This window comes from Cricetulus griseus, chromosome 5 (genome assembly GCF_003668045.3).
Source record: "Cricetulus griseus strain 17A/GY chromosome 5, alternate assembly CriGri-PICRH-1.0, whole genome shotgun sequence".
In the NCBI taxonomy this organism is placed as follows: Eukaryota; Metazoa; Chordata; class Mammalia; order Rodentia; family Cricetidae; genus Cricetulus; species Cricetulus griseus.
This window is the reverse complement of record NC_048598.1, coordinates 98,628,295-98,656,048: the sequence shown is the minus strand read 5'-3', so window position 1 is coordinate 98,656,048 and position 27,754 is coordinate 98,628,295. Positions and strand designations below refer to the sequence as shown.

Sequence of the window (27,754 nt, the reverse complement as noted above, 5' to 3'; positions counted from 1 at the left end):
ATGGCAACGGCGGCAGTCGTAGCCGCTGCTGCAGAAAGGGTAATGGCAGTAACCAATGCTGTAGTTATGCCAAAATCCCGTTTGGTTCTGATGATTTCCGTAATGGGAAACGTTCCTGTATCCACTTTGACCGGAATAGGAGCATACATAGGAATCCTCATCACTACAGCTGTATTAGCAGAACCATTCCAACACTGGCTAGCAATGTAGGAGACATCAGTCGAATTGCATGAGATCACTTCTTTGGTAGCATCAGTAGCATTAGAGAGCAGAAAGAAAAAAGGAGCTTTTAAGCATACTGGGCTAGCTGGAACAGTGAGATTATTCAAAGCTTTATGTATTGATAGATTCTTAAGAGAAGGTCCCTTCTCATCCCTTGTACCAGAAACATTAAGAAGTCTTATGCAGAGATTCTGGAGAACCGCAAAAGGTTCAAGAGAAGTAAATGCTCCACGCTCGTTGGAGAGTACCCATTGAAACCATGGCCAGGTATTTTTACTGCCTGTTCTTTGGGAACCTCCCTGAGTTAGGTTATACTGGTACTTGCCAAGAGGGGGAGTAAATTCAAAACCTGGAGCTATCTGCTTAAGTTTGTGGTCCAGACTCTGACAAGGTGTCCAATGAGGAGGATAGCCTCGATTGGGTGCACAATAAGGCAAGACTTGTCGAGCAGTGGAGTTCTCTTGACTAAAGCGTGAATTTGAGGGTCGGAGCCCCTCCATCAGCATTAGAAATGTAGTGATATTTACATCTTTGGTTCCATTTGTACCAGTGCCAGAGCCAGAACTAGCGCCTGTACTAAACTGAGACAGGGCTTCAGTGAGCATAGCACTCGAGATCTGGTTATTAGTAAGAGGATCAAGCCAATTGCCAATAGAACCATTCTTCAACCAAATGCATGGGTTAGAATTATTAATAAGGGAGAAGCATAATGCTCCATTGAGAGAAATATTAGTGGCTAAATACTGGGCAGTGTCAGGACACAAGGCAAGCCCAATTCACAACTAGTAGAAAAGAAAACAGGCAAAACTTTAGATGTGCTATGAACAGGCAAGGGAATTGGCCACGCTTTCGCTATGGCCCACAGGATTTGTTCTCTGGCCTGGATCAGCCACGGTGTCATCAAGGTCAGCAGCAGGATCAGTATCGGAGGCTTCATCTTGTCTGTTGCACCTCCTCATTAGTCTCTCTGGAATCCACACCGGGTCTTGCTGATCCTGAGGGAAAACACAAACAGAACCTCTCGCCCATGCTAACACCGGGTCCGGTCCATGTCATAGACCTGTAAGGATATCTTTCCATTTTATGTAGCCCTTCTGAGCAGGTGCCTGAGTCTGGTGCCTATCGGCAGCAGAAAGGCCTTGAGAATCCAAATTTAAAAAATTCAGAGTAAAGAAAGCCAAAGATAGTTGTTCCTTTGGTGTTCTACCATGGCCTATTCCCCCTTTTTGTTTTAATAAACATTCTTTTAATGTGTGATGGGCTCTTTTAACTATTCCTTGTCCTTGGGGATTATAAGGCAGGCCATGGTTTAATTGGACTTCCATCTGTTTACAGAAGGAGGTAAAAGATTGAGCTGTATAAGTAGGACCATTGTCAGTCTTTAATTGTTGAGGTTTTCCCCAGGCAGCCCACGCCTCAAGGCAATGTCCAATGACATTGCGAGCCTTTTCCCCATTCATAGGGGTGGCATGGATGATGCCTGAACAGGTATCTACAGACACATGGATATATTTAAGAGTTCCAAATCCTGAAAAATGAGTTACGTCCATTTGCCAGATCTTTAAGGGCAATAACCCTCTGGGATTGACCCCCAGGCTAGGGGGGTGTAAGAAGGTTATATATTGTTGACAATTTAATACTATCTGTCTCGCTTCTGTTTGAGATAGCTGAAACCTTTGTTGTAAAGTTTTTGTAGATACATGGAATTGTTTGTGAAAGTGCTGTGCTCGTTCTATAGAGGAAGCGAAAAATACATATTTCCCTCTAGTACAGAGATCTACGATCTCATTGTCTTTTGATAGAGGTCCAGGCAAGTTGGTATGAGCTCTAATATGTTGTATAAAAATTTTTTGATCGCGATGCCAGATCAACTTTTGTAACTCCTGTAAGAGTTTGTAAACTGTACTATTAGGTTTGATAGGTCCTGCAACCTCCAGGGCCTTAACAGCATTCACAACATATGTCAAATCAGAAATCAGATTAAAGAAGAACAGGCAATTTCTAAACATTTTAAGAACAATTTTACATTCAATAATCTGGGGGGAGCCAGGCTGATATTGAAATTGTATTGGATCCTGATGCTCTATCATATAGGCTCCATAGCCCGTCTTGGATCCATCAGTGAAAATATTTGTGGCTCCAGCAATAGGAGCTGCTGCAGTCATTTTAGGAAAAATGACTGGATGTTCTTTAAAAAATGACATTAGAGGGTGTTTTGGGTAATGATTATCTATTTCTCCTGAAAATCCATATCGAAGAATTGCCCAATCATCCACAGTTCCATAAAGTATCTTAACTTGTTGAGCAGTATAAGGGATTTTGATCTTAATTGGTAGTTTCCCAAAATATTGAATACATTGCTGTATCCCATTTTGAGCCAAGTCAGCAACTGCTGTAGCATAGTATTCAATAGTTTTTCCTGGGGAGGATTTAGAATAAATCCATAGTAATGGACCATCTTGCCACAGCAAAGCTGTAGGCTGGGAGAATGTTGGAAGTACACACAAAAGAATATTTATATTTTCTATTAGCCGTTTAAGGCTGGCATTTTGTAATTCTGTCTCCACTTTCCTTAAAGCTTCTCTGGCTTCAGCAGTTAACTGCCTAGGTGAATCTAACGCTGAATCACCATTGAGAATATTATATAATGGCTTCAACTCATAATTAGGTAATTTTAAATAACATCTTATCTAATTTATATCTCTCAACAACTTTTGAAAATCATTAAGAGTTTTTAAATTATCTTTTCTAATCTCTATCTTTTGTGGAATAATTGTATGAGGGAGAATCTTAGCCCCTAGATAGTTAACAACAGTGTCCTTTTGTACCTTTTCTGAGGCTATGACTAAATTATGCATTTCAAGCAATTTTACCAATTTTGTATATGTCTTATTGAGCGTTTTATCATCTTTAGCAGCCAATAAAATATCATCCATATAATGAACACATCTAATCTTTGGAAAGTCCATTCTCAAAGGAGCAATTGCTTCTGCTACAAACAACTGACACATAGTAGGACTATTGGCCATCCCCTGTGGCAACACTATCCATTCATACCTTAGATCAGGTTGTTTATGATTATAAGAGGGCAGCGTAAACGCAAAACGCCCTGAATCCTTGGCACACAAAGGTATGGAAAAGAAACAATCTTTAATATCTATAGAGATGATAGGCCATGATGCAGGTAAAGAAGTTAAAAGTGGAAGACCACGTTGTACAGGTCCCATAATTTGTATCTGTTGATTAATAGCTCAAAGATCGTGAAGCAGTCTCCATTTACCAGATTTTTTCTAAATGACAAAAATAGGAGTATTCCATGGAGATACAGAGGATTTTATATGCCCCAGATCCAGCTGCTCCCGCACTAGAGTCTTAGCAGCTTCCAGTTTTTCAGAGGAAAGTGGCCACTGAGGAACCCATACCGGCTCCTCTGTTTTCCAGGTAATAGGAATACCTCCCTCAGTGGCCCCTAGGAAAAACCCAGACCTAGATTCTTTGGTCTTGGTTGTGGAATAATAGGACTGGTACGACCCTGTAGATGTTTTCCGAGGCCTCGGCCTGGGACGTATCCCATTCGTTTCATGATACCTTGAGATGTTTCTGAGTATTTATTTGTGAGTTTAAAACCCATATCCTTTAACAAATCTCTTCCCCATAATGAAATTGGTAAGTCTAACACATAAGGTTGTATGGTCCCTGAATGCCCTTCCTGATCTTTCCAAGGCAATTGTCTAGCACTATATCAGGAGCCTTAGCATAGCCTAAACCTTGTAAAGTTTGAGAAGAAACCTGTATAGGCCAGCCAGAGGGCCAATCTTTAGTGGCTATGATGCTCTTATCAGCTCCAGAATCTAGTAAGCCTAAGATTTTCTTACCATTCATTATTAACTTAAGGGTTGGACGTTGATCAAGGTCTAAAGCTAGGAAAGTTAAGTTTGATCCAGTGGAGCCAAAGTTTCCCTCTCCTCCCTCTCTGGCTTGTGTTGGAAACTTGTCATGCAGACTTGGCAAAAGCAGTAGCTGTGCTATCCTGTCTCCAGGAGAAATGGCTGTAATCCCTCTAGGAGATTCTACCATGATCTTTATTACACCCATGTAATCAGGATCTATAACTCCAGGATGTACTCGTAAACCTTTCAATGCTGTAGATGATCTTCCTATAAGCAAACCTACTGTGCCAGGCTCAAGGGGTCCCTTAAAATCGGTGTCAACAAGTTGGACCCCCATTCTGGGAGTTAATATGAGTCTGGTGGTGGAGCGTAAGTCTAGCCCCGAGGACCCTGTAGTGGCTCTCCTCGGTCCCTCGGATGACGAAGAGAGGGCCAGGTTTTGGGACTTTGCTCCTGGTTCTGATCCTCCATGGCCCCATATATTTGTGGGCCCTGGGGTCATGGGCCCCGTCGTCCGTTTTTTGGACGGGCTCCTCCATACCCCTGAACAAGAGGCTGTTCACTGATGTCTTTTACTGATCTACAATCCTTAGCCCAATGATTTCCTTTTCTACATCTAGGACATAAGCCAGGTTGCTTAGGGCGTGGAGCAAAGTTATTGACTTTAGTGTTTCCTCCCTCGGGGCATTGCTTTTTTAAATGCCCTTGCTTGCCGCATTTAAAGCAAGCTTCTGAACCTCCACCTTTCTTAGTTAATTGCATCATAGCAGCTGCTAGTCCAGCATTAGTCAGCGGACCCCCTAACTCCCTATAGACTTTCATCCAGACTTTAAGGCCTTTACCCTTATATGGAGTTATTGTAGCCCTACACTCTTTTGTACATTGTTCATAAATCAGCTGTTTGATCAAAGGCATATCAGCATCTGGATCCCCAAACACTCTTCCTGCAGCTTCTACCATTCTTGCCACAAAGTCTGAAAAGGGTTCCATAGGACCCTGTAATATCTTTGTAAGATTTCCACTGACCTCACCTTTGTTAGGCAGAGACCTCCAAGCCCTAATGGCTATTTGATTAATCTGATCATATACTTGAGGAGGATATCCTGTTTGTTGCTGTGTAAAACGTCCTTGACCAAGAAGCATGTCCACATCCCAATATTGATCACCAGCTGTGCGATTAATCGCACCTTGATCATTGGCAAACTCAATTTGAAAAGCTCTCCAATCCAAATATTGTCCTGGTGATAAGCAAGCTCTTACCAAATTTGTCCAATCACTGGGTGTCATACAGTAGCGACCGAGTGCTTCTACCTGAGCAATTGTAAAAGCTGCCGTCACCCCATAGGTGCGTACCGATTCTGCCAGAGCTTTGACTATTTTAAAGTCAATTGGTTCATGATATCTCTGTTGGTTACCGTCTGTAAAAACTGGATAAGCCAGTGGTCGAGTAACCCGAAACTCAGTGCGAACTGTACGCCACATTTCCGGACAGAAGGTGGAGCAACCAGGACCTCCTACTTCCTCTTGTGAGCAGTAGGGGGGAGGAGCGATAGGGCGGTGCCCTTGCTTTACAGTCGCCATTTTAGGACGCTGTTTTTCTGATACTTTTAATGAATGTTTTCCCATGAGCTCAATAATCTCTTCCTCCTCTTTCTCCATGATGTCCTCATCCTCACATATATCCTCCTCTGATTCTGAATCCTCTCCTAGTTCTTTTAATTCCTTCCTCAACCTTTCTAGAGAAGGATAGACTCGCTTCTCGCTTCTTATCCCTTTTCTGTTTCTCCTTTGTTCTCTCACTTTTTGACTGTTCTGATCTTTCTTCTTGGAGCATTTCAAGGGCAGCCTGTCCATTTGTTATAGCTTTCTTATTTCCCCCTTTATCCTCTAGACAGCTGCGCACTAGACGCCAAACCGGGTGAACACTCGGCTTCAACGTTCCTTGCTCCCAGGCAAAATCCAGGTCTTTCCCTAATTTATCCCAACTATCAACAGTGAGATTGCCCGAGGCTGCAAACCAGGGTGCAATGGTGTCACATTCATTCAGGAACCTCTGTAATGTGGCTTTAGTTAACCTTAAATTTTTAGAATGAAGTAACTCTTGAAGAGCCAGAAAAATTGGATGTGATTGTGACGATCCCATTGTGCTTTTGTCTTAGTTAGTGCGCTCCGAAGGTGTGCAAGTTGGATAACACCACCACAAAACAAAAGCCTACACTGCGATGTTAAAAAGCAGCCAAATCACCACTATAATAGCGGGGTCCATTAACTTACTCTCACTCTGTAAGTTAAAGCAGAAGCGAGGTTTTTTACTTTCGGTTCGCTTTTGTCGCGAACAGTGTTGCTCCTTTCCGGAGACTTTACTGCCTCTTCCCCGAGGGCTTTGGTACTCTTTTACTGAGACCTATCTCCTCTTTCCCGAGGACCTTGGTGCTCCTTTACTGGAGACCTATCTCTGCATTCACCGCGGACTTTACAGTTCCACTTACCTTGGGAACTTACCGGCGCTGCCCCGACTGTGAGAAGTTCTGAATTCCCCGTACGGGCCACCACTTGCGGCGTCCAACCTTGACCAGCAAGAAAGACGCCACACCAAGGAATCTTCTTTAAACACAGTTTAATCGGGAACCTCTTTGCTTTATACAATGTATAATGGAGGCGGCCCCGGGTCGAGGGAGACGGGGCCTGATATAGTCTACATCTACCAATCACCTAACCCTACTTGGCGCGCCAGGATAGGTTGTCTCCAAGCAGAATTAAGAGGATACATGACCTTTACCAAATTTGGAGTTGTTTACCACAGAGAGCGCTCACCGTCGGGCTGGCGGAGGGCGGAAACTGGCGCCATCTTTTGGGTGCGGTTTTCTGCAGCTCCCTACAGGTGGGAGAATGCACAGGCCCAAGAAAGAGTTGGATCAGAGTGGGTGCTGAGGGGAAGCCACCAGGCAGAAGATAGAGAGGAGTTGGGATTAGGAACACAGTCAGGTTGCCCATGACCTGGGGTGAGGGAAAAACCAGGATATCAACAGTGATTACTTTGGGTATATTTAGTAACTAATATTTAATACACACTCAATAAGTTTATATCCTAGATTAGTGATTATTATTAAACAATGGTCACCTTTAAAAAATGAAATCCATATGTTTTAGGCTGAGAGTATTGTTTCCTAGGGAATGGGTTTCCAAAGGTCATTCATGCACCAGGAATAAATATTGGTTACACTGCCAGTGGCCCATAGACAGCCCAGGCCTCCCTACTGATACCCACATTCAGGGGCCCTGCTTCAGGCTTAGGCAGACCCCTATCCTTTTTTTGTACTCTCTTGCTGTAGAGAAAAGGCTATCAAAATGGACTGATACCTGGCTTGTATTTTTTATTGGGTCTATACCTCTAGGGTAGGGGATAATTAGCAGCAGTTGAATCCTGCTATATGTGGGGTTTGGGCTGTGCAATGGAAAATACCTAAGATACCTGGTAGCAATAGATATAGCAATGGATTCTGTGATGGTTTTATTTACAGAAGAAGGTAGCTGAATCCTGATATATGTGTTGTTTTGCCTATGCAAGAGAAAATACCTTGCAGAAATAGACATAGCGATATATTGTGTGAGGCTTTTAGTTACAGAAGAGCTGGTAGCACCTGCATTTGTTTACCAGAGTGGGACTTTGGTTGAATGGAAGGATATCTAGCAAGAAGTAACAGACACCTCATTCTGAATGACACAGTGACAGAGAGACAGAGAGTGTATTTTCATGGACATTTATACCTACAAGGAACAGAAAACTTTCTCTCTCTCTCTCTCTCTCTCTCTCTCTCTCTCTCTCTCTCTCTCTGTGTGTGTGTGTGTATGTGGTGTATTTGTGTGTGTTCCTCGAGTGCCCAAGATGCGTTAGTTGTTAGGTAGGGTTAATCTCAAAGGACCTGTCATCTCCCTGTGTGTATGTGCATATTTGTGTCAGTGGCTATAGAAGAGGGAATTCAGAGCAGTATCTGACTCCAAACACTGCATGAGGAGGTTGTGGTTGTAAGGCTGTGGACACATTGAAGAACCTGACACCTTGCCCTATGTAGAGAGATTTGGTTGTACCGGGATGGAAATGTATCAGGACCTTGCATCGTGATCTGCTGTGAGTGTATGGTTGGGGGACTTTGCCTATTGGTGATGGGACACTTACTGGGCCCAACACACACCTTTCTCTCTCTTGCCCTCATGTGCGTTTGTTTCTACTTCCTATTGGTCTCCCTCTCTCTCCTCCTCCCTTCCCCTCTACCTCACCTTTGTGAATATATATATAATTTGACTATTCAGGATTTGGAACTCAACAGGCCCTGATATCTGTTTGCGTGTGTGTGTGAATTTTGCTGTATGTGAGGATACAACTTGATGAATCTGACACTTACTCGTGTGTGTGTGTGTGTGTGTGTGTGTGTGTGTGTGTGTGTGTGTGTGTTTGTTTGTGTGTGTGTCAGACCTTGCATTTGAAGGGTTAAAGTCAGGGCCTGACATATATCATATGGTCCTGTTTCTGTGCAGGGACAGAGAAGACTTTGGTTGTTCTGTGCCCTTTGTGCAGGGACATCCCATGAAGAAAACATCTCCCCACACTTCTCTTGGAGGGTTGTAAAAATAGATGGTTTCTGAAGGACTGATTTGTGTCTGCACAATATCTAGTCTGTCCTGAGTAAAAGGATCATCAGGCAATATGTCTACAGTATAATGAGATTGATGGCTATCTTAAATGCCATCATAGAGCCTGCATCCAGTGGCAGATGGAAGCAGAAGCAGAGATTGACTGCCAAGCACTGAGTTGAGCTGCTGGAATCCAGTTGTAGAGATGGAGGAGTGATGAGCAAAGGGGTCAAGACAATGCTGGGGAAACCCACCTAAACAGCTGGCATGACAAGCTGGAGTTCAGAGACCCCATCTGACAGCTTGGGAATCAATATAGGACCAAACTAGGCCCCATGATGGTGGGTGCCAGCTGGGGTCCTTGGGCGGCCTTTGGGACTTCTTGCAGTGACATTTGTATTTATCCCTAATGTGCAATTGGTCTCTGGGAGTCCCTTCCATATAGAAAGATACTCTCTAAAGATAGATACATGGGGTGGACCAAGGTCCTTTCCCAAATGATGTGACACAGTTAGATTATCCCCCAATGGAGGCCTCATCCTCACTAATATTTCTCTAACTCTTCAATAAGGTAGAAGGAAAGAAACACTTTTCAATATCTTCTACAAGACTGTAGGAGTCTTCTTCCAGACCTTCCATGAATGAGATGCCAGCTTAGATTTCACAACATCTAGGAGTGTGAATTACTGGATAGTGTTCTCACAACCAGGAAAGGTTCCCTCAGGAGCAATCACAGGCCCAGGAGAGGCCTTTCAGGGAATGACAGGCAGGTTGGAAAAGGATCAGGCCCTTTTCAATGATGAAATGTCAAAAGGAATAAAAGACTGGTATGATACTTTCATTTATGCATTCTACCTGACTTCATAAAGAGTTGACACTAATATTTCTCCAGCTATTCAATAAGGGAGAATTTAAGAGACACTTTCCACTATCTTCTCCAAAGCCTGTAGGAGACTTCTGCCAGACTGGTGACATGATCTTTGTTCCTTAAACCATATGTCGGGTGGGGGGGGGAGGGAAGAAGACACTGACATCCAACCCTTGGTTTTCCTCTGACTTCAGAAAGGTGTGTTGTACACAGACAGATAAATAACTCTGAGCAACATAAATAAACAAAAAATTACTCTAACATTAAAAGAAGCAGAGACTATAAATCAACAGTTTATACACTTGATCATGATAATCCTTATTGAAATAACATGAAACATTCAGAAATTTCCACAGAACATAAGCAAGGCCATGTTCATACTCAAGGTGAGTTTTTGCCTGAACAACAGAGACAGTTCCAACTGAAAAATTTACAGATGAAACATATGAATGGAAGTGTCCGGGCAATGGAGGCACAGGCTTTAATCCCAGCACTTGGGAGACAGAGGCAGGGCTGATCTCTGTAAGTTCTACATCAGACTGGATAACAGAGTAAGTTCCACTGGTAAGGGTACAAAGCTCACAGAGAAACCTTGTCTCAATAAAATACACAAAACAAACAAGCAAAAAACGAAAAAAATGAAGATATAAGGTAAAAAGTCCTGAGCCTCAAGAGTGTAATTTAGTTATCCAGAAAATAGTTGCAAATGAAGATGACTTTGTTGTGTGTGACATGCCAGTCTCAAAGTGTGAATTTTGAGGGAACATGACTGGAGGTGGTGATCAATGCTTTTATCCCAGTACTTGGAAAGCAGGGGCAGGCAGGTCTTTGTGGGTTTGAGGACAGCTGGGGCTACAGAGAGATTGTCAGGACAGGCTCCAAGGCTACAAAAAGAAACCTGATCTCACAAACCAAAAAAAAAAAAAAAAAAAAAAGGAATATAGGATAGGACACTAAGGTCAAGGAATAGATCAGCAGTCTCCCTGGGATGGTCCACAGTATTCTGAGAAGAGACCTGGCTGTCTCAGCAACCACAGACTCTTTAGACAAAAGAGAAAGTGAACTGGGTGGTTTAAAATACAGGCTCAGGTTCTTGATGAGTCAGCCAATAGGAACAATGTCCAGTGGCCCAATCCCCACTCCAAAGTTTTTTTGACAAAATAGTCCTGGAAGACAGCAGCCAAAGAGACTGTACCTGGTTTTGCTTGAAATGAACAGGAAATCCTCTTCCAAATTCGCGGCTTTGAACACTGTCTGTGCACACTGCCTCTGGCACTGGTGTCAGCGAAGTGAACGCTCTGCCTTCACTTGCAAGACTGGCACCAACTGTCTCTTCACCACCCAGCTGTTGTGGCTTGTGCATCCTGATCTGTGACTTGATTGGTGACAGGTACTGAACTGAGACAGTCAGATTGAGATGCCAATCAGGACTCCTTCATTGGTCAGGAGAAGTCACAACACTTGTGTCTGCTCTAAGGTGAACTGGCACATCCTGCCATGTGGACAACAAGTGAGGATCCTGTGACAGCAGGCTTAGAGCAGAAGGATTTGCTTGCTCTGTGCCTTTTGTGCACATCCCAGCCAGTAAGCATCTCTCCCCACTACTTCCCTTCTGGGTCTCATTTAAATCATGAAAATCAACTTGGTTTCTGAAGGTCTGATGGTGTTTGGATTGTTTCTAGTCTGTCCTGAGTGAAATGCTCATCAGGCAATATCTGTGAACTGGTCGATCACCCATAAATGGAATATTAACGGGAACTTATTAATTTCTGCTTTCAAAGAACTAATAGTCAGAAACAAAAATCTAGGCTCTGATTGAATCTCAAGACCATCAATGCATGCTGAACTTTCCCTAGGAGCTCAATGTCTAGTTTAATACAAGTGCTTAGGTCTGTGTTCATCCCTTTACTTTGTCAACACGAAAAGTACATCATTGGCTAGTCAAGGCTTAATTTGCCTCCACTGATCATCAATACTCTGAAACTTAAAAATACAAAACCTAACCAAACCAAAGGATTATTTTTCTCATCAACGTTGCACTTCTTCCACTGCTCTTGTGGTGTGTCATTCTGATTCAAAAATTTCTATTTCTCAGGTGTAGAACCATCCCAAATTTATTCTATTTGTATGTTTTGTTATACTTTTAGGAGAACATTGTCAATCACTTGGTGAACTAGTCCTCAAATTCCTGGGTGTAGCTTTTACATTTACCCAATATTCCTGCCTAACCTGCAACTAGTTCTTCGAAGATTGATTGGTTTTTGTGTGTTTTTAAAAACTTCACACATAAATACTACATCTAGTCTCTCGTGTCAACTTCCTTCCTACTTGTGCCTCAGCTTATCCCATGTAAGCCCCAAACATGAGCCCTTTAATGAGTAAAATGCATGTATATGTGTGGTTTTGTGCTCATACATAGACACATATATTTCTAACCTGAATACATTTAGTTTGTTCATTTGCTTGGGATTGAAGAACCGACCACACGGTACTGAACAACCTAAGTGGGAACTTGTCCTTGGAGGAGACTGATTCTCATGTCTTCACAGGTATTGATAACCTGTAACACTTCTGGTAGTGTCCATGTGGAATTGACCCTGATTTTATTTTCATGTGAATTGCTGATGTCATAATTGTATTACATTTGTAAACAACTCATTGAGAGGCAGCACTAACTTGTCCCATAAAACAACTAATTGCCCTTTCAGAGGTCGAGCTTTAGCATGACATCCTCACTTCTCTGCACTTTGATCAGGTGTGGGTTTGTGTAATAGTCTGGTATTTCAAAAGGAAGGTACTTTGATGAGGGTCAGCTGCTATATTTATCTCTGTGTACAAGGATATACATTTGGAATACAATTAGATATTACATTGGTATAAGAAAATGGAAGTAGAATTTTTCTTCTACTCTCTAGTCCATGACCACTCCAGCCAAGGTTAGTTCTCTGGGTTTACAATACCAAACATGTATTACCTTAGCCAGATATGCGGTGAGAACAGGAACTTCTAATTAAATGTAGGGTTTTCATTTTTTTCCAGACATTAGCTGAGCAGATTTAACATTGAAGATTAATGGATACTTCCTTAGACTTCTCACTGGGTTGAAACAAACTTAGAACACCATCCCGAGCACATGGGACACTTCAAAACACCAACAAAACGAAGAGCCAGAGTTGGTTTCTGAGCACAGAAGCAGCCATGGGTTCAATTTTGAGGACCGCATGCATCGGGATTAGTGGCATATGCCTGTAATCCCAGCTCCCATGGGATTTAGAAGGAACAGAAGTTCAAGATCTTCCTTGGCTACATAGAGTTTGGAGTCAGCATGTTCTAGAGGAAACACTGTATCTAAATGAATGTACTTATACAAATAAGTAATATCATGGAGGGTGACTGATCAGATGTTACATGACTACTACTATCTGATGTGTCCGAGCATGGCAATGACACAGGTCCTACCTCCGATGAATGAGAAACCAGCGAGATTTCACAACATCTAGGAGTGGGATAGCTGGATAGTGATGCATTAAGGGAGGATTTCATGTGGTGGTTGCTGGTTTCTGCATGCAGAGTCTTTATACAGCCACCTAAACCATACATGATGTAGCCATGCAACATGTGACAGCTGTATGTGAGTAGTAATCATCTGTCTAAAATGGATCCAGGGGCTAAAAGGTAGCCTAGATAAAAGCCATCCTAATGCAGGGAGAGAGCCAGAGAATTAGAGAGGACCCACAACCAGGAAAGGTTCCCAAAGTAGAAGGCACAGGCCCTTCAGAGGGCTGACAGGGAGTGACAGGCTGGTGGGAGAAGCAGGGGCCCAAGAAAAGGATGGCTCAGAGTGGGTGCTGACGAGAAGCCAACGGGCACAAGAAGGAGAGGGGTTAGGAGTTGGAACAGGGTCCTGTAGCCCATGGCAAGGGGTGAGGGAAAAGCCAAGATATCCACAGTGATTACTTTGGGTATATTTAGTAACTAATATTTAAGACACGCTCAATAAGTTTATATACTAGAGCAATGAATATGATTAAACAATAGTTATCTTTAAAACTGAAATCCACATGTGTCTAGGCTAAGAGAGTATTCCTCCCTAGGGAATGGGCTCCCAAATCCCATTCATCCACCATGAATAAATACTGGTTACACTGCCAGTGGCCCATAGACTGCCTGGGTCTCCCGAGTGACACCCCCATTCAGTGGCCCTGCTTCAGTCTTAGGCAGACTCCTATCCTTTCAGTGGACATTTTTGCTGTAGGGAAAATACTATCAAAAAGGACTGATATGTGGCTTGTATTTTTTTTTAGGTCTTTTGGCTCTAGGGTAGGGGATAATTAGCAGCAGATGAATCCTGCTCTATGTGTGGTTTTGGCTGTGCAGGAGAAAATTCCTGAAATACATGGTAGCAAAAGACATAGCAATGTATTCTGTGATGGTTTTATTTACAGAAAAAGGGAGCTGAATCCTGATATATGTGGGATTTTGGTCCATGAAAGAGAAAATGACTGGTAGAAATAGGTACTGTGTGAGGGTTTTAGTACAGAAGAGCTGGAAGGACCTGCATTTGGTTGCCAGAGTGCGGCTTTGGTTGAATGGAAAGATATCTAGCAGTTCTGAATGAGTGTGTAGTGGCCTGCCTGAATACATGTATATGTGTGTGTGTGTATGTGTGTGTTTGAGAGAGACAGAGAGGGAAATACAGAGACAGAGATATGGAGAGAGACAGTATTTTCTTTTCTTTGGTTCTTTTTTTTTTTGGTTTTCTGAGACAAGGTTTCGCTGTGTAGCTATGGATCCTATCCTGACAGTCACTCTGGAGACCAGGCTGGCCTTGAACTCACAGAGATCTGCCTGCCTCTGCCTCCTGAGTGCTGGGATTAAAGGTGTGTGCCACCAACACATGGCTGACAGATAGAGTATTTTCATGGACATTTATACCTAGCAGGGACAGAAATCTTGCACTGTGTGTGTGTGTGTGTGTGTGTGTGTGTGTGTGTGTGTGTGTGTGTGTGTGTGGTGTATTTGTATGTGTTCCTCGAGTGCCCAAATTCAGTTACATTACATGTTATGTAGGGTTAATCTCTTAGGACCTGTCATCTCCCATGTGTGTATGTGCATATGTGTGTCAGTGGCTACAGAAGAAGGAATTCTGACCAGTATCTGACTCTAAACTCTGCAAGAGGAGATTGTGGTTGTAAGGCTGTGGACACCTTGAAGGACCTGACACCTTGCCCTGTGTAGAGGGATTTGGTTGTGAGGGAATGGGAAATGTAACAGGACCTGGCATCATGATCTACTATGGGGGAGGGGCTTTGACTATTGGTGATGGGACACCTACTTGACCCAACACCCGCCTTCTCTCTCTTGTCCTAATGGGCTCTATTTCTACCTCTTCTTGACTTCCACTTCCTCCCCCTATATCTCTCCTGTATTTGTGTGTATATAATTTGACTCTTCAGGATTTGGAAATTAACAGGTCCTGATATCTATTTGTGTGTGTGTGTGTGTGTGTGTGTGTGTGTGTGTGTCTTTATGGAAGGCTACAAATTAATGAATGTGATACTTACCCATATGTGTGTGTCAGACCTTGCATTTTAAGGATAAAAGTCAGGACTGACATATAGCATATGGTCCTGTGTTTCGGTGCAGGGACAGATAAGTCTTTGGTTGTTCTGTGCCTTTTGTGCACAGAAGAAAGAAAGAATACGTCTACCCACATTTCTTCTCTTTCAGAGTTGTAAAAATACATGGTTTATGAAGGACTGACTTGTGTCTATACACTTTCTAGTCTGTCCTGAGTGAAAGTGCCATCAGGCAATATCTTTACAATAAAATGAGATTGATAGCATCTTAAATGCCATCATAGAGAAGTCATCCAGTAGCTTATGGAAGCAGAAGCAGATACCCACATCCAAGCACTGTGTTGAACTCCTGGAATCCAGTTGTAGAGATGGATGAGTAATGAGCAAAGGGGTCAATACCATGCTGTGGAAACCCACTAAACACATGGCCAGGAGAGTTCGAGCTCAGAGACCCCAGCTGATAGTTAGGGAACCAGCATAGGCCCAACCCAGGCCCCACGAATGTCACTGCCAGATGGGGTTCTTGGGCAGTCTATGGGATATCTGACAGTGACATCTATATTTATCTCTAGTGCACAAATGGTCTTTGGGAGTCCAATCCCAATGGAGGGATACTCTCTAAATATAGATACATGTGGGTGGACCTGGGACCTCTCCCAAATGATGTGATAGAGTTAGATTATGCCCCAATGAAGGCCTCATCCTCACTAATATTTCTCCAATTCTTCAATAAGGTAGAAGGAAAGTGATACTTTCCAATATCTTCTACAAAGACTGTAGGAGACTTCTTCCAGACCTTCCATGAATGAGATACCAGCTTAGATTTCACAACATCTAGGAGTGTTATTAACTGGATAGTGGCCTCACAACCAGGAAAGGTTCCTTTAGGAGCAGGCAATGGCCCAGGAGAGGACTTTCAGGGAGTGACAGGCAGGTGGGAGTGGCACAGGACCAAGATATTGTTGGAGAAGTGTGGGTGTTAAGAAGAAACCACAGGGCAGAAAATGGAATGGAGTTACGTGCAAGAACAAGGTCTTGTCCAAGACCTGGGAAGAGGGAAAGTCCAGTTTTCAACAGTGATTGCTTTGGGTATATTTTGTAGCCAGTATTTAATTCACACTCAGTAAGTTTATATATTAGAGTAATGAATATTATTAAATAATGGTTATCTTTAAAAATGAACTCCCCCACGTATGTAGGCCAAGAGGATATCTCTATGTGGAATGGCTCCCAAAGTCCATTCGAGTATTATGGATAAATACTGATCCACTACCAGAGGCCCCATAGATTGTCCAGGCATCCGAATTGACTTCCACATTCATGGGCCTGGTTCAGTCCTATTCTTGTTTGCTATCTATAAGTCTGGGGTCCAGAGCTCCCCCTTGTTCAGTCCAGCCATTCATGTGGGTTTCTTTAACCTGGTCTTCATCACTTTTCTCATCACTCCTCCCTCTCAGCAACTTGATTCCAGGAGTTCAGACCCGTGTTTAGCTGTTGGTGTCTGCTTCTGCTTCCTTTTTCTTATAAAGTATTTCTTTTCCACTTTATAGCACTGGAATCCATATGCTCAGTCTCTAGATTCGATTTGTTCAATTTGATGTAATTTTATATGAGGTATGTATTTGTACTTCCAAAAATGCTGGCTCTTAAACACTATGTAATTAATTCACACTCAGTAAATTTATATATTAGAGTAATGAGTATTACTAAATAATGGTTATCTTTGTCTCATCTTACTTATTCACAATTAAGTTTGAATAAATAATAACTTGGCAAGTCTGCTTGTGCAAAGGCACTCATTTTCATGATAAGGTAAGGTAAGCTGTGCTTTTGCTAGTACAGATGGGGTGTGGTGTTTCACATGGGAAATTCCAACTGACAGATTAAATAGAATGCTGATATAACAAAGAAAAGGACAACTGGTTTTTGGAGATTCCCTTACAAATGGGGGATATAATTGTGGGTTTTTTTCTATATGCAGAAACACAATAGCAAAGTACATGAAAACAAGTATATATCAGGATGGAAAAATGATTTAGTTGCTAAAATGTTAGTATTATAGGGAAAGAATATCAGAACTAACATTAAAAAGTCAGGCATGGAAGAATTTTGGTAAATTACAGTTCTGGGCAGGTAGATCCAGAGTGATGCTTGTGAACTGTTATTAAGCATGTGCATACACACACTGTTTTACACACATAGACACACAACTCACACACACACACACACACACACACACACACACACACACACACACACACACACACACACACACACACGAACACACCACATCGCACTCAATATATATTTGTCTGTGAAGTTGAGAGTGCTTGGGACTTTTGTATTAGTTAATGTTCATGGTATCCACAAGCCTTCCCTTTCTCCTTTCCATTACTGTTATAATCTATCTATGTTATAGTTGTATGAGGTTGAGTTAGGGACTTGTTACTAGTTTTGATTACTTCACCTAGATTTGGCCTAATTTAGCAGGGATTATCAGTTACCCCCCGACTGCATTTTCTTCCCCAGTATTCCAACACTGGGTTCAAATCTTTGCATTTCTCACCTTCATGTTTACTTGTATTGTATCAGTGAGACCAAACAAAATGCATAATTTATGTGGTGAAAGTCCTAACACTTCTCTTCCGTTTCACAGCTGCTTAAAACCTTGCAAAAGTCCAAAATGTTCATTTCCTCAGGACACAAGGGTTAGGATTTCATGAAATCTGAGTGGCTATATAATATGCAGGCTCAGTTTTCCTGAGATGTTATTAAATATTCCTGATGATCAGTTTCTAAACTTCACATTTGAAGAGTTACCTAATCATTATTGATCTTCATAGGTGATAAAAAAGAGGCTCGAGAACTCTTGTCAACAAACCAAGATATGCATTTCGTATAGTTGACCACTTTCAGGTCTAATATTCTATATATAACCTATTAGCCATAATGAAAATGAAAATGATAACCTACTGATATATTAATATATATAATAATATATAAACTATTTTGATAATCATTTCTAACGTTTTATACTTATGTAAAATAAGATAGGGTTCTTAGGTTTAAAACCCATGTCATCTGTAGCTATTAATTAGTCTGGTAATCTTATACTTGGGTCACTTTCTGGTATTAATTCTTAATATTTGCCTGCAACTCCCTGGTACTTTCTATCTTTTGGGCATACCCTTTGAGCTGATCCAAATAATGTTTCCAAATTATTAGTGCTTTCATAAATCCATTGAGAGAAATATTCAGCCACTCTCAATTATCAGGAAACCCCAAGACTCACAATCAACCCACCCATGTCCAAACTGCATCCCATTTCCTACAATGGCACCTACCCCAGTGTTGTCATGGTGATGATGGTGTACCAGAAGGCTGCAGGGATGATGGTGAACTTGCTTTCTGCAGACCCCTTTTGTGTGTGAAACATAACAGTAGCAAAACTGATGATAGCCATAGTGAGCGAAAAGAGCATGAAGCCCAATTCTGAGGTGCAGTTCTTTGGTGTGTACCGCAGGATATGCAGGCCATGAGAGTGCCAGGAAAACTTAAAGATCCAGAAGACTCAAAACACTGGGAGTGTGACAAAGGCTCCACTGACATCCTCATTATCTGTCATGACCAGCTCAATGTATTCGGGCAGGATGGTCACCACATCGATGATACTCGTAACACTGAGCTCAAAATGATAAAGGCTAGGTGCTGGGGCTAGGTGTTATAAGTACTCAAAGGTGAAGATCATGACACAGGTGGTATCCAAGCAGAAGAAGGACACTGCATACCATTCCCTACAAGGCAGTTCTTTTATGTGGCCTGGGCTAGACCCACATGGAACTGTTTCCACCACTTTTACAATGGCTGAGATTGCAATGAAGAACCCAGTCACATAGCAGAACAGCAGGGCCATGGCGCTAGTGTGAGATTTCTCAAAGGCCCACTAGACTCTCTGCCTAGCAGTCATGGTGAGCAATGCACTGTCTCCTGTGTTGTCAGTGTCCGCATCACCCTGCAGGCACTCTTCATTCTGCCACCTGAGGTGTTTGCACACCTCATAATAGCAGTTGCCACTAATTTCTGGGATGAGGGCAAAGAAGGCCAATCCTTCATCATAAGCAGAGATGCACTCATGGCGAGGATAGTGAAGCTTCCCTGTGTGGTAGAAATTGAGGATGTGGCAGAAGATGTCTGGGTCATGGTCAAAGAAATACTGTTGGGTCTCTGAGTGTAGGAAAAGTCTCTCTCAGAACTGCCCCGGACACTTGCCCCCCTCTGCCCTCTGCCCCCTGTGCCTGAGGTGAGTCTGGGCACTGCTCTGCCCCCAACCAACCTCATCACCCCCTGCTTGATTCTTCCTGAGACTCCCCCTGAGACCTGCCCAGACCGGAAGGCCCACCCTGAGTCCAGACACACCTCAACCTTGTCCTACCTCTGCCCTCTGCCTGCTGCCTGAGAGAGGGAGACACCCCACCTGCAGCCACTGGAAGAAGGGATAGGAAGATGACAGAATCAGAACACACTCAACAACAGAAAAAACAAGATGACACCACCAGAGTCTAGGGACTCCACACCAGCAAGATGAAGAAGAAATGGACCTTAAAAATTATCTTATGCACTCAGGAGGCAGAGGCAGGTGGATCTCTGTTATTTAGAGGCTAGCCTGTTCTCCACAGTGAGTGCCAGGATAGGCCCCAGAGCTACACAGGGAAACCCTGTCTCGAAAAACAAATAAACAAAAAATTATCTTATGAAGATGAGAGACACCATTAAAGAGGAAACAAGAAAATCACTTAAAGAAAAAGAAGAAAAAACAAGCAAAAAATTACATGAAATGGAGGAAAAGACAAACCAAAAAATTCAAAAAATAAACAAATCTCTTAAGGAGTCTAAAGAAAGCCAAGAAAAAAGAACCAAACAAGTGAAGCAAAAACTTCAACAGTTCACGGTTTGAAAGCAGAATTAGAAACAATAAAGAAAACACAGAATCAGGGGATGCTGGAAATAGAAAAGCTGGGTAATCGATTAGGAACCAAATTAATATTGTTAGTGCATTTTCTTTTAGTGTTTTTAGTATTTATTTATTTTTAATTTTCCTTTTTTTCAGATTTTTTATTTAAATTAGAAACAAGATTGTTTGACATGACAATCCTAGTTCCCTCTTGCTCCTGTCCTCCCCTACCAACCCCCCAACTAAAACCCTACTTATCACATATCCCTTCTGCTCCCCCTGGATGGTGAGGCCTTCCATAGGTGTCATCAGAATCTATTGTATCTTTTGGGATAGGGCCTATGCCCACCCCTGTGTGTCTTGAAGCAGGGGGGATACCTCTATGTGGAATGGGCTTCCAAGTTCATTCCTATGCTTGGGATAAGCACTGATGTAGTACAGGAGGTCCCGTAGATTTCAGAGGTTTCCTCCCTGAAACCCATGTTCCAGGGTCTCGATCAGTCCCATCCTGTTATCCAGCTGTCAGTCTGGGGAGCAAGAGTTCCCCGATGTTCATGTCAGCTGTTTCTGTGGGGTTCACCAGCCTGGTCTGGACCCCTTTGCTCTTCACTCGTCCTTCTCTGCATCTGGATTCCAGTTCAGTTCAGTGATTAGTTGTGGGTGTCTGCTTCTACTTCCACCAGCTGCTGGATGAGGGCTATTGGGTGGCACATCAATCTCATTATCAAGGGAGGGCATTTAAGGTAGCCTCTCCTCTGTTGCTTAGATTGTTAGCTGGTGTCATCTTTGTAGATCTCCAGACATTTCCCTAGTGCCTGATTTCTCTGTAAACCTAAAATGTCTCCCTCTATTATGGTATCTCCATTCTTGTTATCTTCTATTCTTCCCCTGACTCAAACTTTCTGCTCCCTCATGTCCTCTGCATCCCTCCTCTTCTTCCCTTCTCATTCTCCTAGCTCCCTCCCCCCTCTTCCCGTGCTCCCAATTTGCTCAGGGGATCTTGACCCTTTCCCCTTCTCCAGGGGACTATGTATGTCTCTTTTGGGGTCCTCTTTGTTTACTAGCTTCTCTGGCAGTGTGGATTGTATGCTGGTAATCCTTTACTCTATGTCTAAAATCCACACATGAGTGACTACATACCATGTTCGTCTTTTTGTGATTGGGTTACCTCAGAATGGTTTCTTTTAGTTCCATCCATTTTCCTGCAAATTTCAAGATTCCATCGTCCATCCCCCACCCTGATGAGTAGTCCTCCATTGTGTAAATGGACCACATTTTCTCTATCCATTCTTCAGTTGAGGAGCATCTAGGCTGCTTCCAGGTTCTGCTTATTACAAATAGTGCTGCTATGAACATCATTGAACAGATGTTCTTGTTGTGTGAATGTGCTTCTTTTGGGTATATGCCAAAGAGTGGAATTGCTGGATCTTGTGGTACACTGATTCCCATTTTCTAGAGGAGTTGCCATACCGATATTCAAAGTGGCTGTACAAGTTGGCACTCCCAGCAGCAGTGGAGAATTGTTCCCCTTTCTCCACATCCTCTCCAGCATAAACTGTCATTGGTGTTTTTGATTTTGGCCATTCTGACAGGAGTAAGATGGTATCTCAGAGTTGTTGTGATTTGCATTTCCCTGATGGCTAAGGATGTTGAACACTTTCTTATGTCTTCAATCTCCTTATCAGGGGAGGACATTTAAGGCAGCCTCTCTACTGTTGCTTAGATATTTAGTTTGTATCCTTGTAGATCTCTGGAGACTTCCCTAGCGCCTGATTTCTCTTTAAACCTATACTGGAAGCATAGTTCTTTTATCTAAACTAGAAAAGAACACATTCTTCAGAAGGTCGTATGCAACATGATGCAAGATGAATTGAGTCAAATAGTTTGTGAACAAAAATTTTTCATCTAAGTAGCTGTTTTCTGCTAGAAACTTTCCAATATGGTTCACTTGATATAGTATTTGATGTACTCTAGCAAGCCACTCTTGAGTGAAGTGCTGTAGCATCATTTTTTTTGTAAAATCATGTGGTCACTTTTAATATATCATATAAAATAGAACTTTTAAAAAAGCAGAAAAATGCAATACTCAAATTTGGTTAGTAAAAACAAACCCTGTATTATGTCAGTTGGTAAAATGATAGTATATAAATCTTGTTTTTTGCTAAGCCTGTGTTATTTTTCAATTTAAATAAAGAAAATCAGTTACTTAATAGATGCTATTAAGCAGGTTTTCCATTACAGTTGTTCCAGTCCCTTAGGTAAATACTAATTGAGAGAGCTTATTATGTTTGTTCTCCTATGTGTATGAATTCTCCTTCTTGCCCATTTTGTGAAATGCTTGTAGAGATAGTTCTCCCACTGACATTAGCAGGAGTTTGGTGATAAGGATTCAAGGAGCAACCAGCCTTGAATACTTATTGAGGAATTGGCTTTGATGATCTTATTCAAATTTTCTGTATTTTTGATCCATGCATTGTTTTCTCCTTTGAAAGTATAAGCACACCATGTCTCCCTTCCTTTTCATCCCTTCAATCCTTTATTACTATCTGTGTAAGCTGTTCCCCAATTAAACACCTATTTATCATTGATCTTTGGTCTAGTGAACTTATTATCCCCACCTTCATGAAGGTACTTGTGGTAGATTTTTATATGTCTAATTTGTCTGGAACATCAAATATTGTCTAATTTCTCTGAAAAATTTAGGCCCTGATACATGACAATCTGTTTTCCTTTTTTAAATTATTTATTTGTATTTTATGTACACTGATGTTTTGCTTGCATTTATGTCTGTGTGAGGGTGAAGTTTCACCTGGAATAGGAGTTACACACTGTTGTAAGCTGCCATGTAAGTGCTGGGAATTGAACCCAGGTCCCCTGGAAGAGCAGTCAATGCTCTTAACCACTGAGCCATCTCTCCAGCCCGTCAATCAGATTTTCAAAGAGTGAATTTTATTGGTCCCTAAACAATATAATTGACCCCCTTCCTGATATCTTGCCCCACCCCACTTTCCCTACTGAGTTTGTATTAAAACTATGAGTGGCCATCTCAGCCATCATGAACCAGTTTCTACTACCTTGTTATTCTCACACTAAACAGGATATTGAATAATTCCCTCCTGTTGTGGAGGTGTGGTGGGTATTTGTGTAGGGAAACCAGAAATGATCCTTGATCCTTTTTTTTTTTAAAATATGAGGGTACTGAATTACTTGATGCATAAAAGAAACATTAAGACTGAGACCTCTTTCAATGACCATGATGAGAAAGGCCAGGACCACTCAGGTAAGTCTTCCCTAGATTTTCCCTGCCTAGGAATCAGTTTAAAAGAGAATATTTTAAGATATAAAAGGACAAACTGTCATTATTATAAATGGACAAAAATTGTTACATACTTACAGGTAGTAAACATGTGAGCCATTGCCAAATTCGTTTTATAAGGCTACAATTACCTTGGTACTCAAGCCACTCAGAGACACAACTAAAAAAAGAACTACAGGCCAATATCCTTCATGAACATTGATGCAAAAATACTCAATAAAATACTGGCAAACCGAATCCAAGAACATATCAGAAAAATCATCCACCATGATCAAGTAGGCTTCATCCCCGGGATGCAGGGTTGGTTCAACATACAAAAATCCAACAATGTAATCCACCATGTAAACAAACTGAAAAAGAACACCACATGATCATTTCACTAGATGCTGAAAAGGCCTTTAAAAATTCTAACACCCCTTCGGGATAAAGGTCTTGGAGTGATCACGGATAACAGGAACATACCTGAACATAATAAAAACCATATCCAGTAAACCAACCTCCAACAGCAAACTAAATAAAGAGAAACTCAAAGCTATTCCTCTAAATCAGGAACAGGACAAGGCTGCTCACTCTCTCCATGTCTGTTCCATATTGTACTTGAAGTGCTAGCTAGAGCAATAAGACAACAAAAGGAGATCAAGGAGATACAATTTGGAAAGGAAGAAGTCAAACTTTCACTGTTTGCATATGATATGATAGTTTACATAAGTGATCCTAAAAACTCTACCAGGGAGCTCCTACAGCTGAGAAACATATTCACCCAAGTGGCAGGATACAAGATTAACTAAAAGAAATCAGTAGCCCTACTATATGCAGACTAAAAGAGGGCTGTGAAAGAAATCAGAGAAACATCACCCTTTACAATAGCCAGAAACAACATAAAATATCTTGGGGTAACCAAAGGAGTGGAAGACCTGTCCAGCAAGAACTTTAGAGTCTTTAAAGAAAGAAATTAAAGAACATCCCAGAAAATGGAAAGATCTCCCATGCTCTTGGATAGGTAGGATCAACATACTAAAAATGACAATCTTGCCAAAAGCAATCTTCAGATTCAATGCAATCCCAATCAAAATCCCAACGGAATTCTTCACAGACCTTAAAAAAAACAATTCTCAATTTTATATGGAGAAACAAAAAGCCCAGGATAGCCAAAAAACCTGTACAATAAAGGAACTTCTGCAAACATCTCCATCCCCGATTTCAAGCTCTATTGTAGAGCTATAGTGCTGGAAACAGCTTAGTATTGGCACAAAAGTAGACAGGTAAACCAATAGAATCTAATTGAAAACCCTGAAATTAACCCACACACCTATGAACGCCTGATTTTGGACAAAGAAGCTGAAGATATGCAATGGAATAAAGAAAGCATCTTCAACAAATGGTGCTGGCATAACTGGATGCAGGCATGTAGAAGACTTCCATGCACAAAACTTAAGTCCAAATGGATCAAAGACCTCAACATAAATCCAGCCACACTGAACCTCTTAGAAGAGAAAGTGGGAAGCACCCTTGAAGGAATTGGTACAGGAGACAGCTTCCTGAACATTGCACCTGTAGCACAGACACTGAGATTGACAATTAATAAATAGGACCTCCTGAAACTGAGAAGCTTCTGTAAGGCAAAGGACACAGTCAACAAGACAAAATGGCAACCCACGGATTGGGAAAAGATATTCACCAATCCCACATCTGACAGAGGGCTGATCTCTAAAATTTACAAAGAACTCAAGAAGCTAGTCTTCAAAACACCAAATAATCTGATTGAAACGTAGGGTACAGAACTAATTAGAAAATTCTTAAAAGAGGATCCTAAAATGGCTGAAAGACACATAAGAAAGTACAGAACATCCTTAGTCATCAGGGAAATGCAAACCAAAACAACTCTTGAGATACCATCTTACTCCTGTCAGACTGGCTAAAATCAAAAACACCAATGATAACTTATTCTGGAGAGGATGTGGAGAAAGGGGAACATTCCTTTATTGCTGGTGGGAGTGCCAACTTGTACAGTTCCTTTGGAAATCATTATGGTGATTCCTCAGGAAAATGGGAATCATTCTACCTCAAGATCCAGCAATTCCAGTCTTAGGCATGTAGCCAAAAGATGCACATTCACATAGCAAGGACATCTGTTAAACGATCTTCATAGCAGCACTATTTGTAATAGCCAGAACCTGGAAGCAACCTAGATGCCCCTCAATTGAAGAACAGATAGAGAAAATGTGGTACACGTACACAATGGAGTACTACTCAGCAGAAAAAATAAACGATGGAATCTTGAAATTCACAGCAAAATGGATGGAACTAGAAGAAACCATTCTGAGAGAGGTAACCCAATCACAGAAAGACAAACATGGTATGCACTCACTCATATATGGATTTAGACATAGAGCAAAGGATTACCAGCCTACAATCCATACCCCCAGAGAAGCTAGGAAACAAGGAAGACTCTTAGAGAGACAAACATTGTCCCCTGGAGAAGGGGAATGGGACAAGATCTCCTGAGCAAATTGGGAGTATGGAAGGAGGGGAGAGGGAGCTAGGAGAATGAGAAGGGGAGAAGAGGAGGGATGAGGAGGACATAAGTGAGTAGGATGGTTGTGTATGGGGGAGAATAGAGGAGAGGAAAATAAGAGATACCATAAGAGAGGGAGCCATGGCACTAGGGAAATGTCCAGAGATCTACAAGGATGATGCCAACTAACCATCTAAGAAACAGTGGAGAGGCTACCTTAAATGCCCTCCCCTGATAATGAGATTGATGGCTCAAATATATGCCATCCTAGAGCCTTCATCCAGGAGGTGATGGAAGTAGAAGCAGATACCCACCGCTAAACACTGAACTGAATTGGAATCCAGTTGCAGAGAAGGACCAGTGATGAACAAAGGGGTCTGGACCAGGTTGGTGAATCCCACAGAAACAGCTGACCTGCATAAGGGGATACTCTTGGTCCTCAATCTGATCGCTGGGAAATCAGCCCTGAACTGATCCAGACCCCATGTATGTGGGTGTCAGTGAGGAGGCCTGGGAAATCTATGGGACCTCTTGTAGTGGATCACTCCTTATCCATAGCATAGGAATGGACTTGTGAGTCCATTCAACATAGAGGGATACCCTCTCAGCCTAGACACATGGGAAGGGCCTAGGCCCTATCCCAAAGGATATGACAGACTCTGAAGACCCCCTAAGGAAGGCCTCCCTCTCCGTTGGGAGCAGAAAATGTGTGGGATAGGTAGTGTGCTAGTGAGGAGCAGGGGAGGAGAGGGAACTGGGATAAACATGTAAAACTATCTTGTGTCTAATTTAAATTAAAAAATGGAGAAAAAATGCCATCACAGTCACCATTTTCCTCTAACAGTGGAAGTAGCTGAGCTTCCAAATGATTTACAGTCCCGCTTTAGGTACCAGTTTCCATCCTTTTATTACCCTGTTGCCCATCTCCTGCTCGTCTAAAACAAATGGCACTCCAGGTGAAAGAGGTAAGAATTTATTTATTTAAAATAAAATACAGCTATTTAAAACTAATTTGACAACTATTAACCCTTATAGTAATATCGATTATCTTTTTTTGTGAAATGAAATAATTTCACTGAATCAAACAGTTTTCAGGAGCACCAAACTGAATGATTCCACCTGGCTGCAGATTCCCACTAGGGGGTAAGCACACACTTTGTCTTGAAGTGTCCATTTCTTTGTCTCTGGCTGCAGTCTCCTGCCTGCCATTGTTATGAGCATTTAATGACAACACAATCCTTTTGTCTGCTTTCTGGAGACATTCCATATCAGCTGGATATTCAGTGCCCTGTAACAAAGAAAAATTAAGTGAAGAGAGGTGTAGAGACAATGGAATTAACAACCAGGAAGTCAGATGAGAAAGAATGGAATACCCATGGTAATTTTTTTTCAAGACAGGGTCTCTCTGTATAGACCTAGCTGTCCTGGAACTAGCTCTTTTAGACCAGGCTGGCCTTGAACTCACAGAGATGCACATGCCTCTGCCTCCTGAGTCTGGGATTGAAGGCATGTGCCACCACTGACCAGTGGTAAATTTTTGTCATTAAAATTTCTCAAAAATTTTGTCCAAAAAAACCCAAATTCTGTGCGGATCTATTGCAGACAGATGGGCCTTAATTTCTAAATATTGCTGTGCATTTCCTAGAAAGCGGGGATGTTCTTGTTTTTATTATTTACTTACTTACTCATTGGGTGTGTCTGTGTACATGCCTCTGCTCCACATTGGGCATGTGGGAGTCAGAGGACAATCTGTGGGGACTGGTTTTCTCCTCCCACCATTT

At 42.0% G+C, this 27,754-nt stretch overlaps 1 protein-coding gene across 1 annotated transcript in view; it reads left to right on the top strand.

Annotated features, from left to right (window-relative positions):
- The window catches only part of LOC118238936 (A-kinase anchor protein 9-like), a 42,979-nt gene continuing 15,225 nt past the window's right edge, over window positions 1-27,754 (top strand). The window contains exons 1-2 of the mRNA XM_035445855.1: window positions 1-39; window positions 18,715-18,865. Of these exons, the coding sequence (XP_035301746.1) occupies window positions 1-39; window positions 18,715-18,865 (190 nt within the window). The remainder of the gene's footprint in view (window positions 40-18,714; window positions 18,866-27,754) is intronic.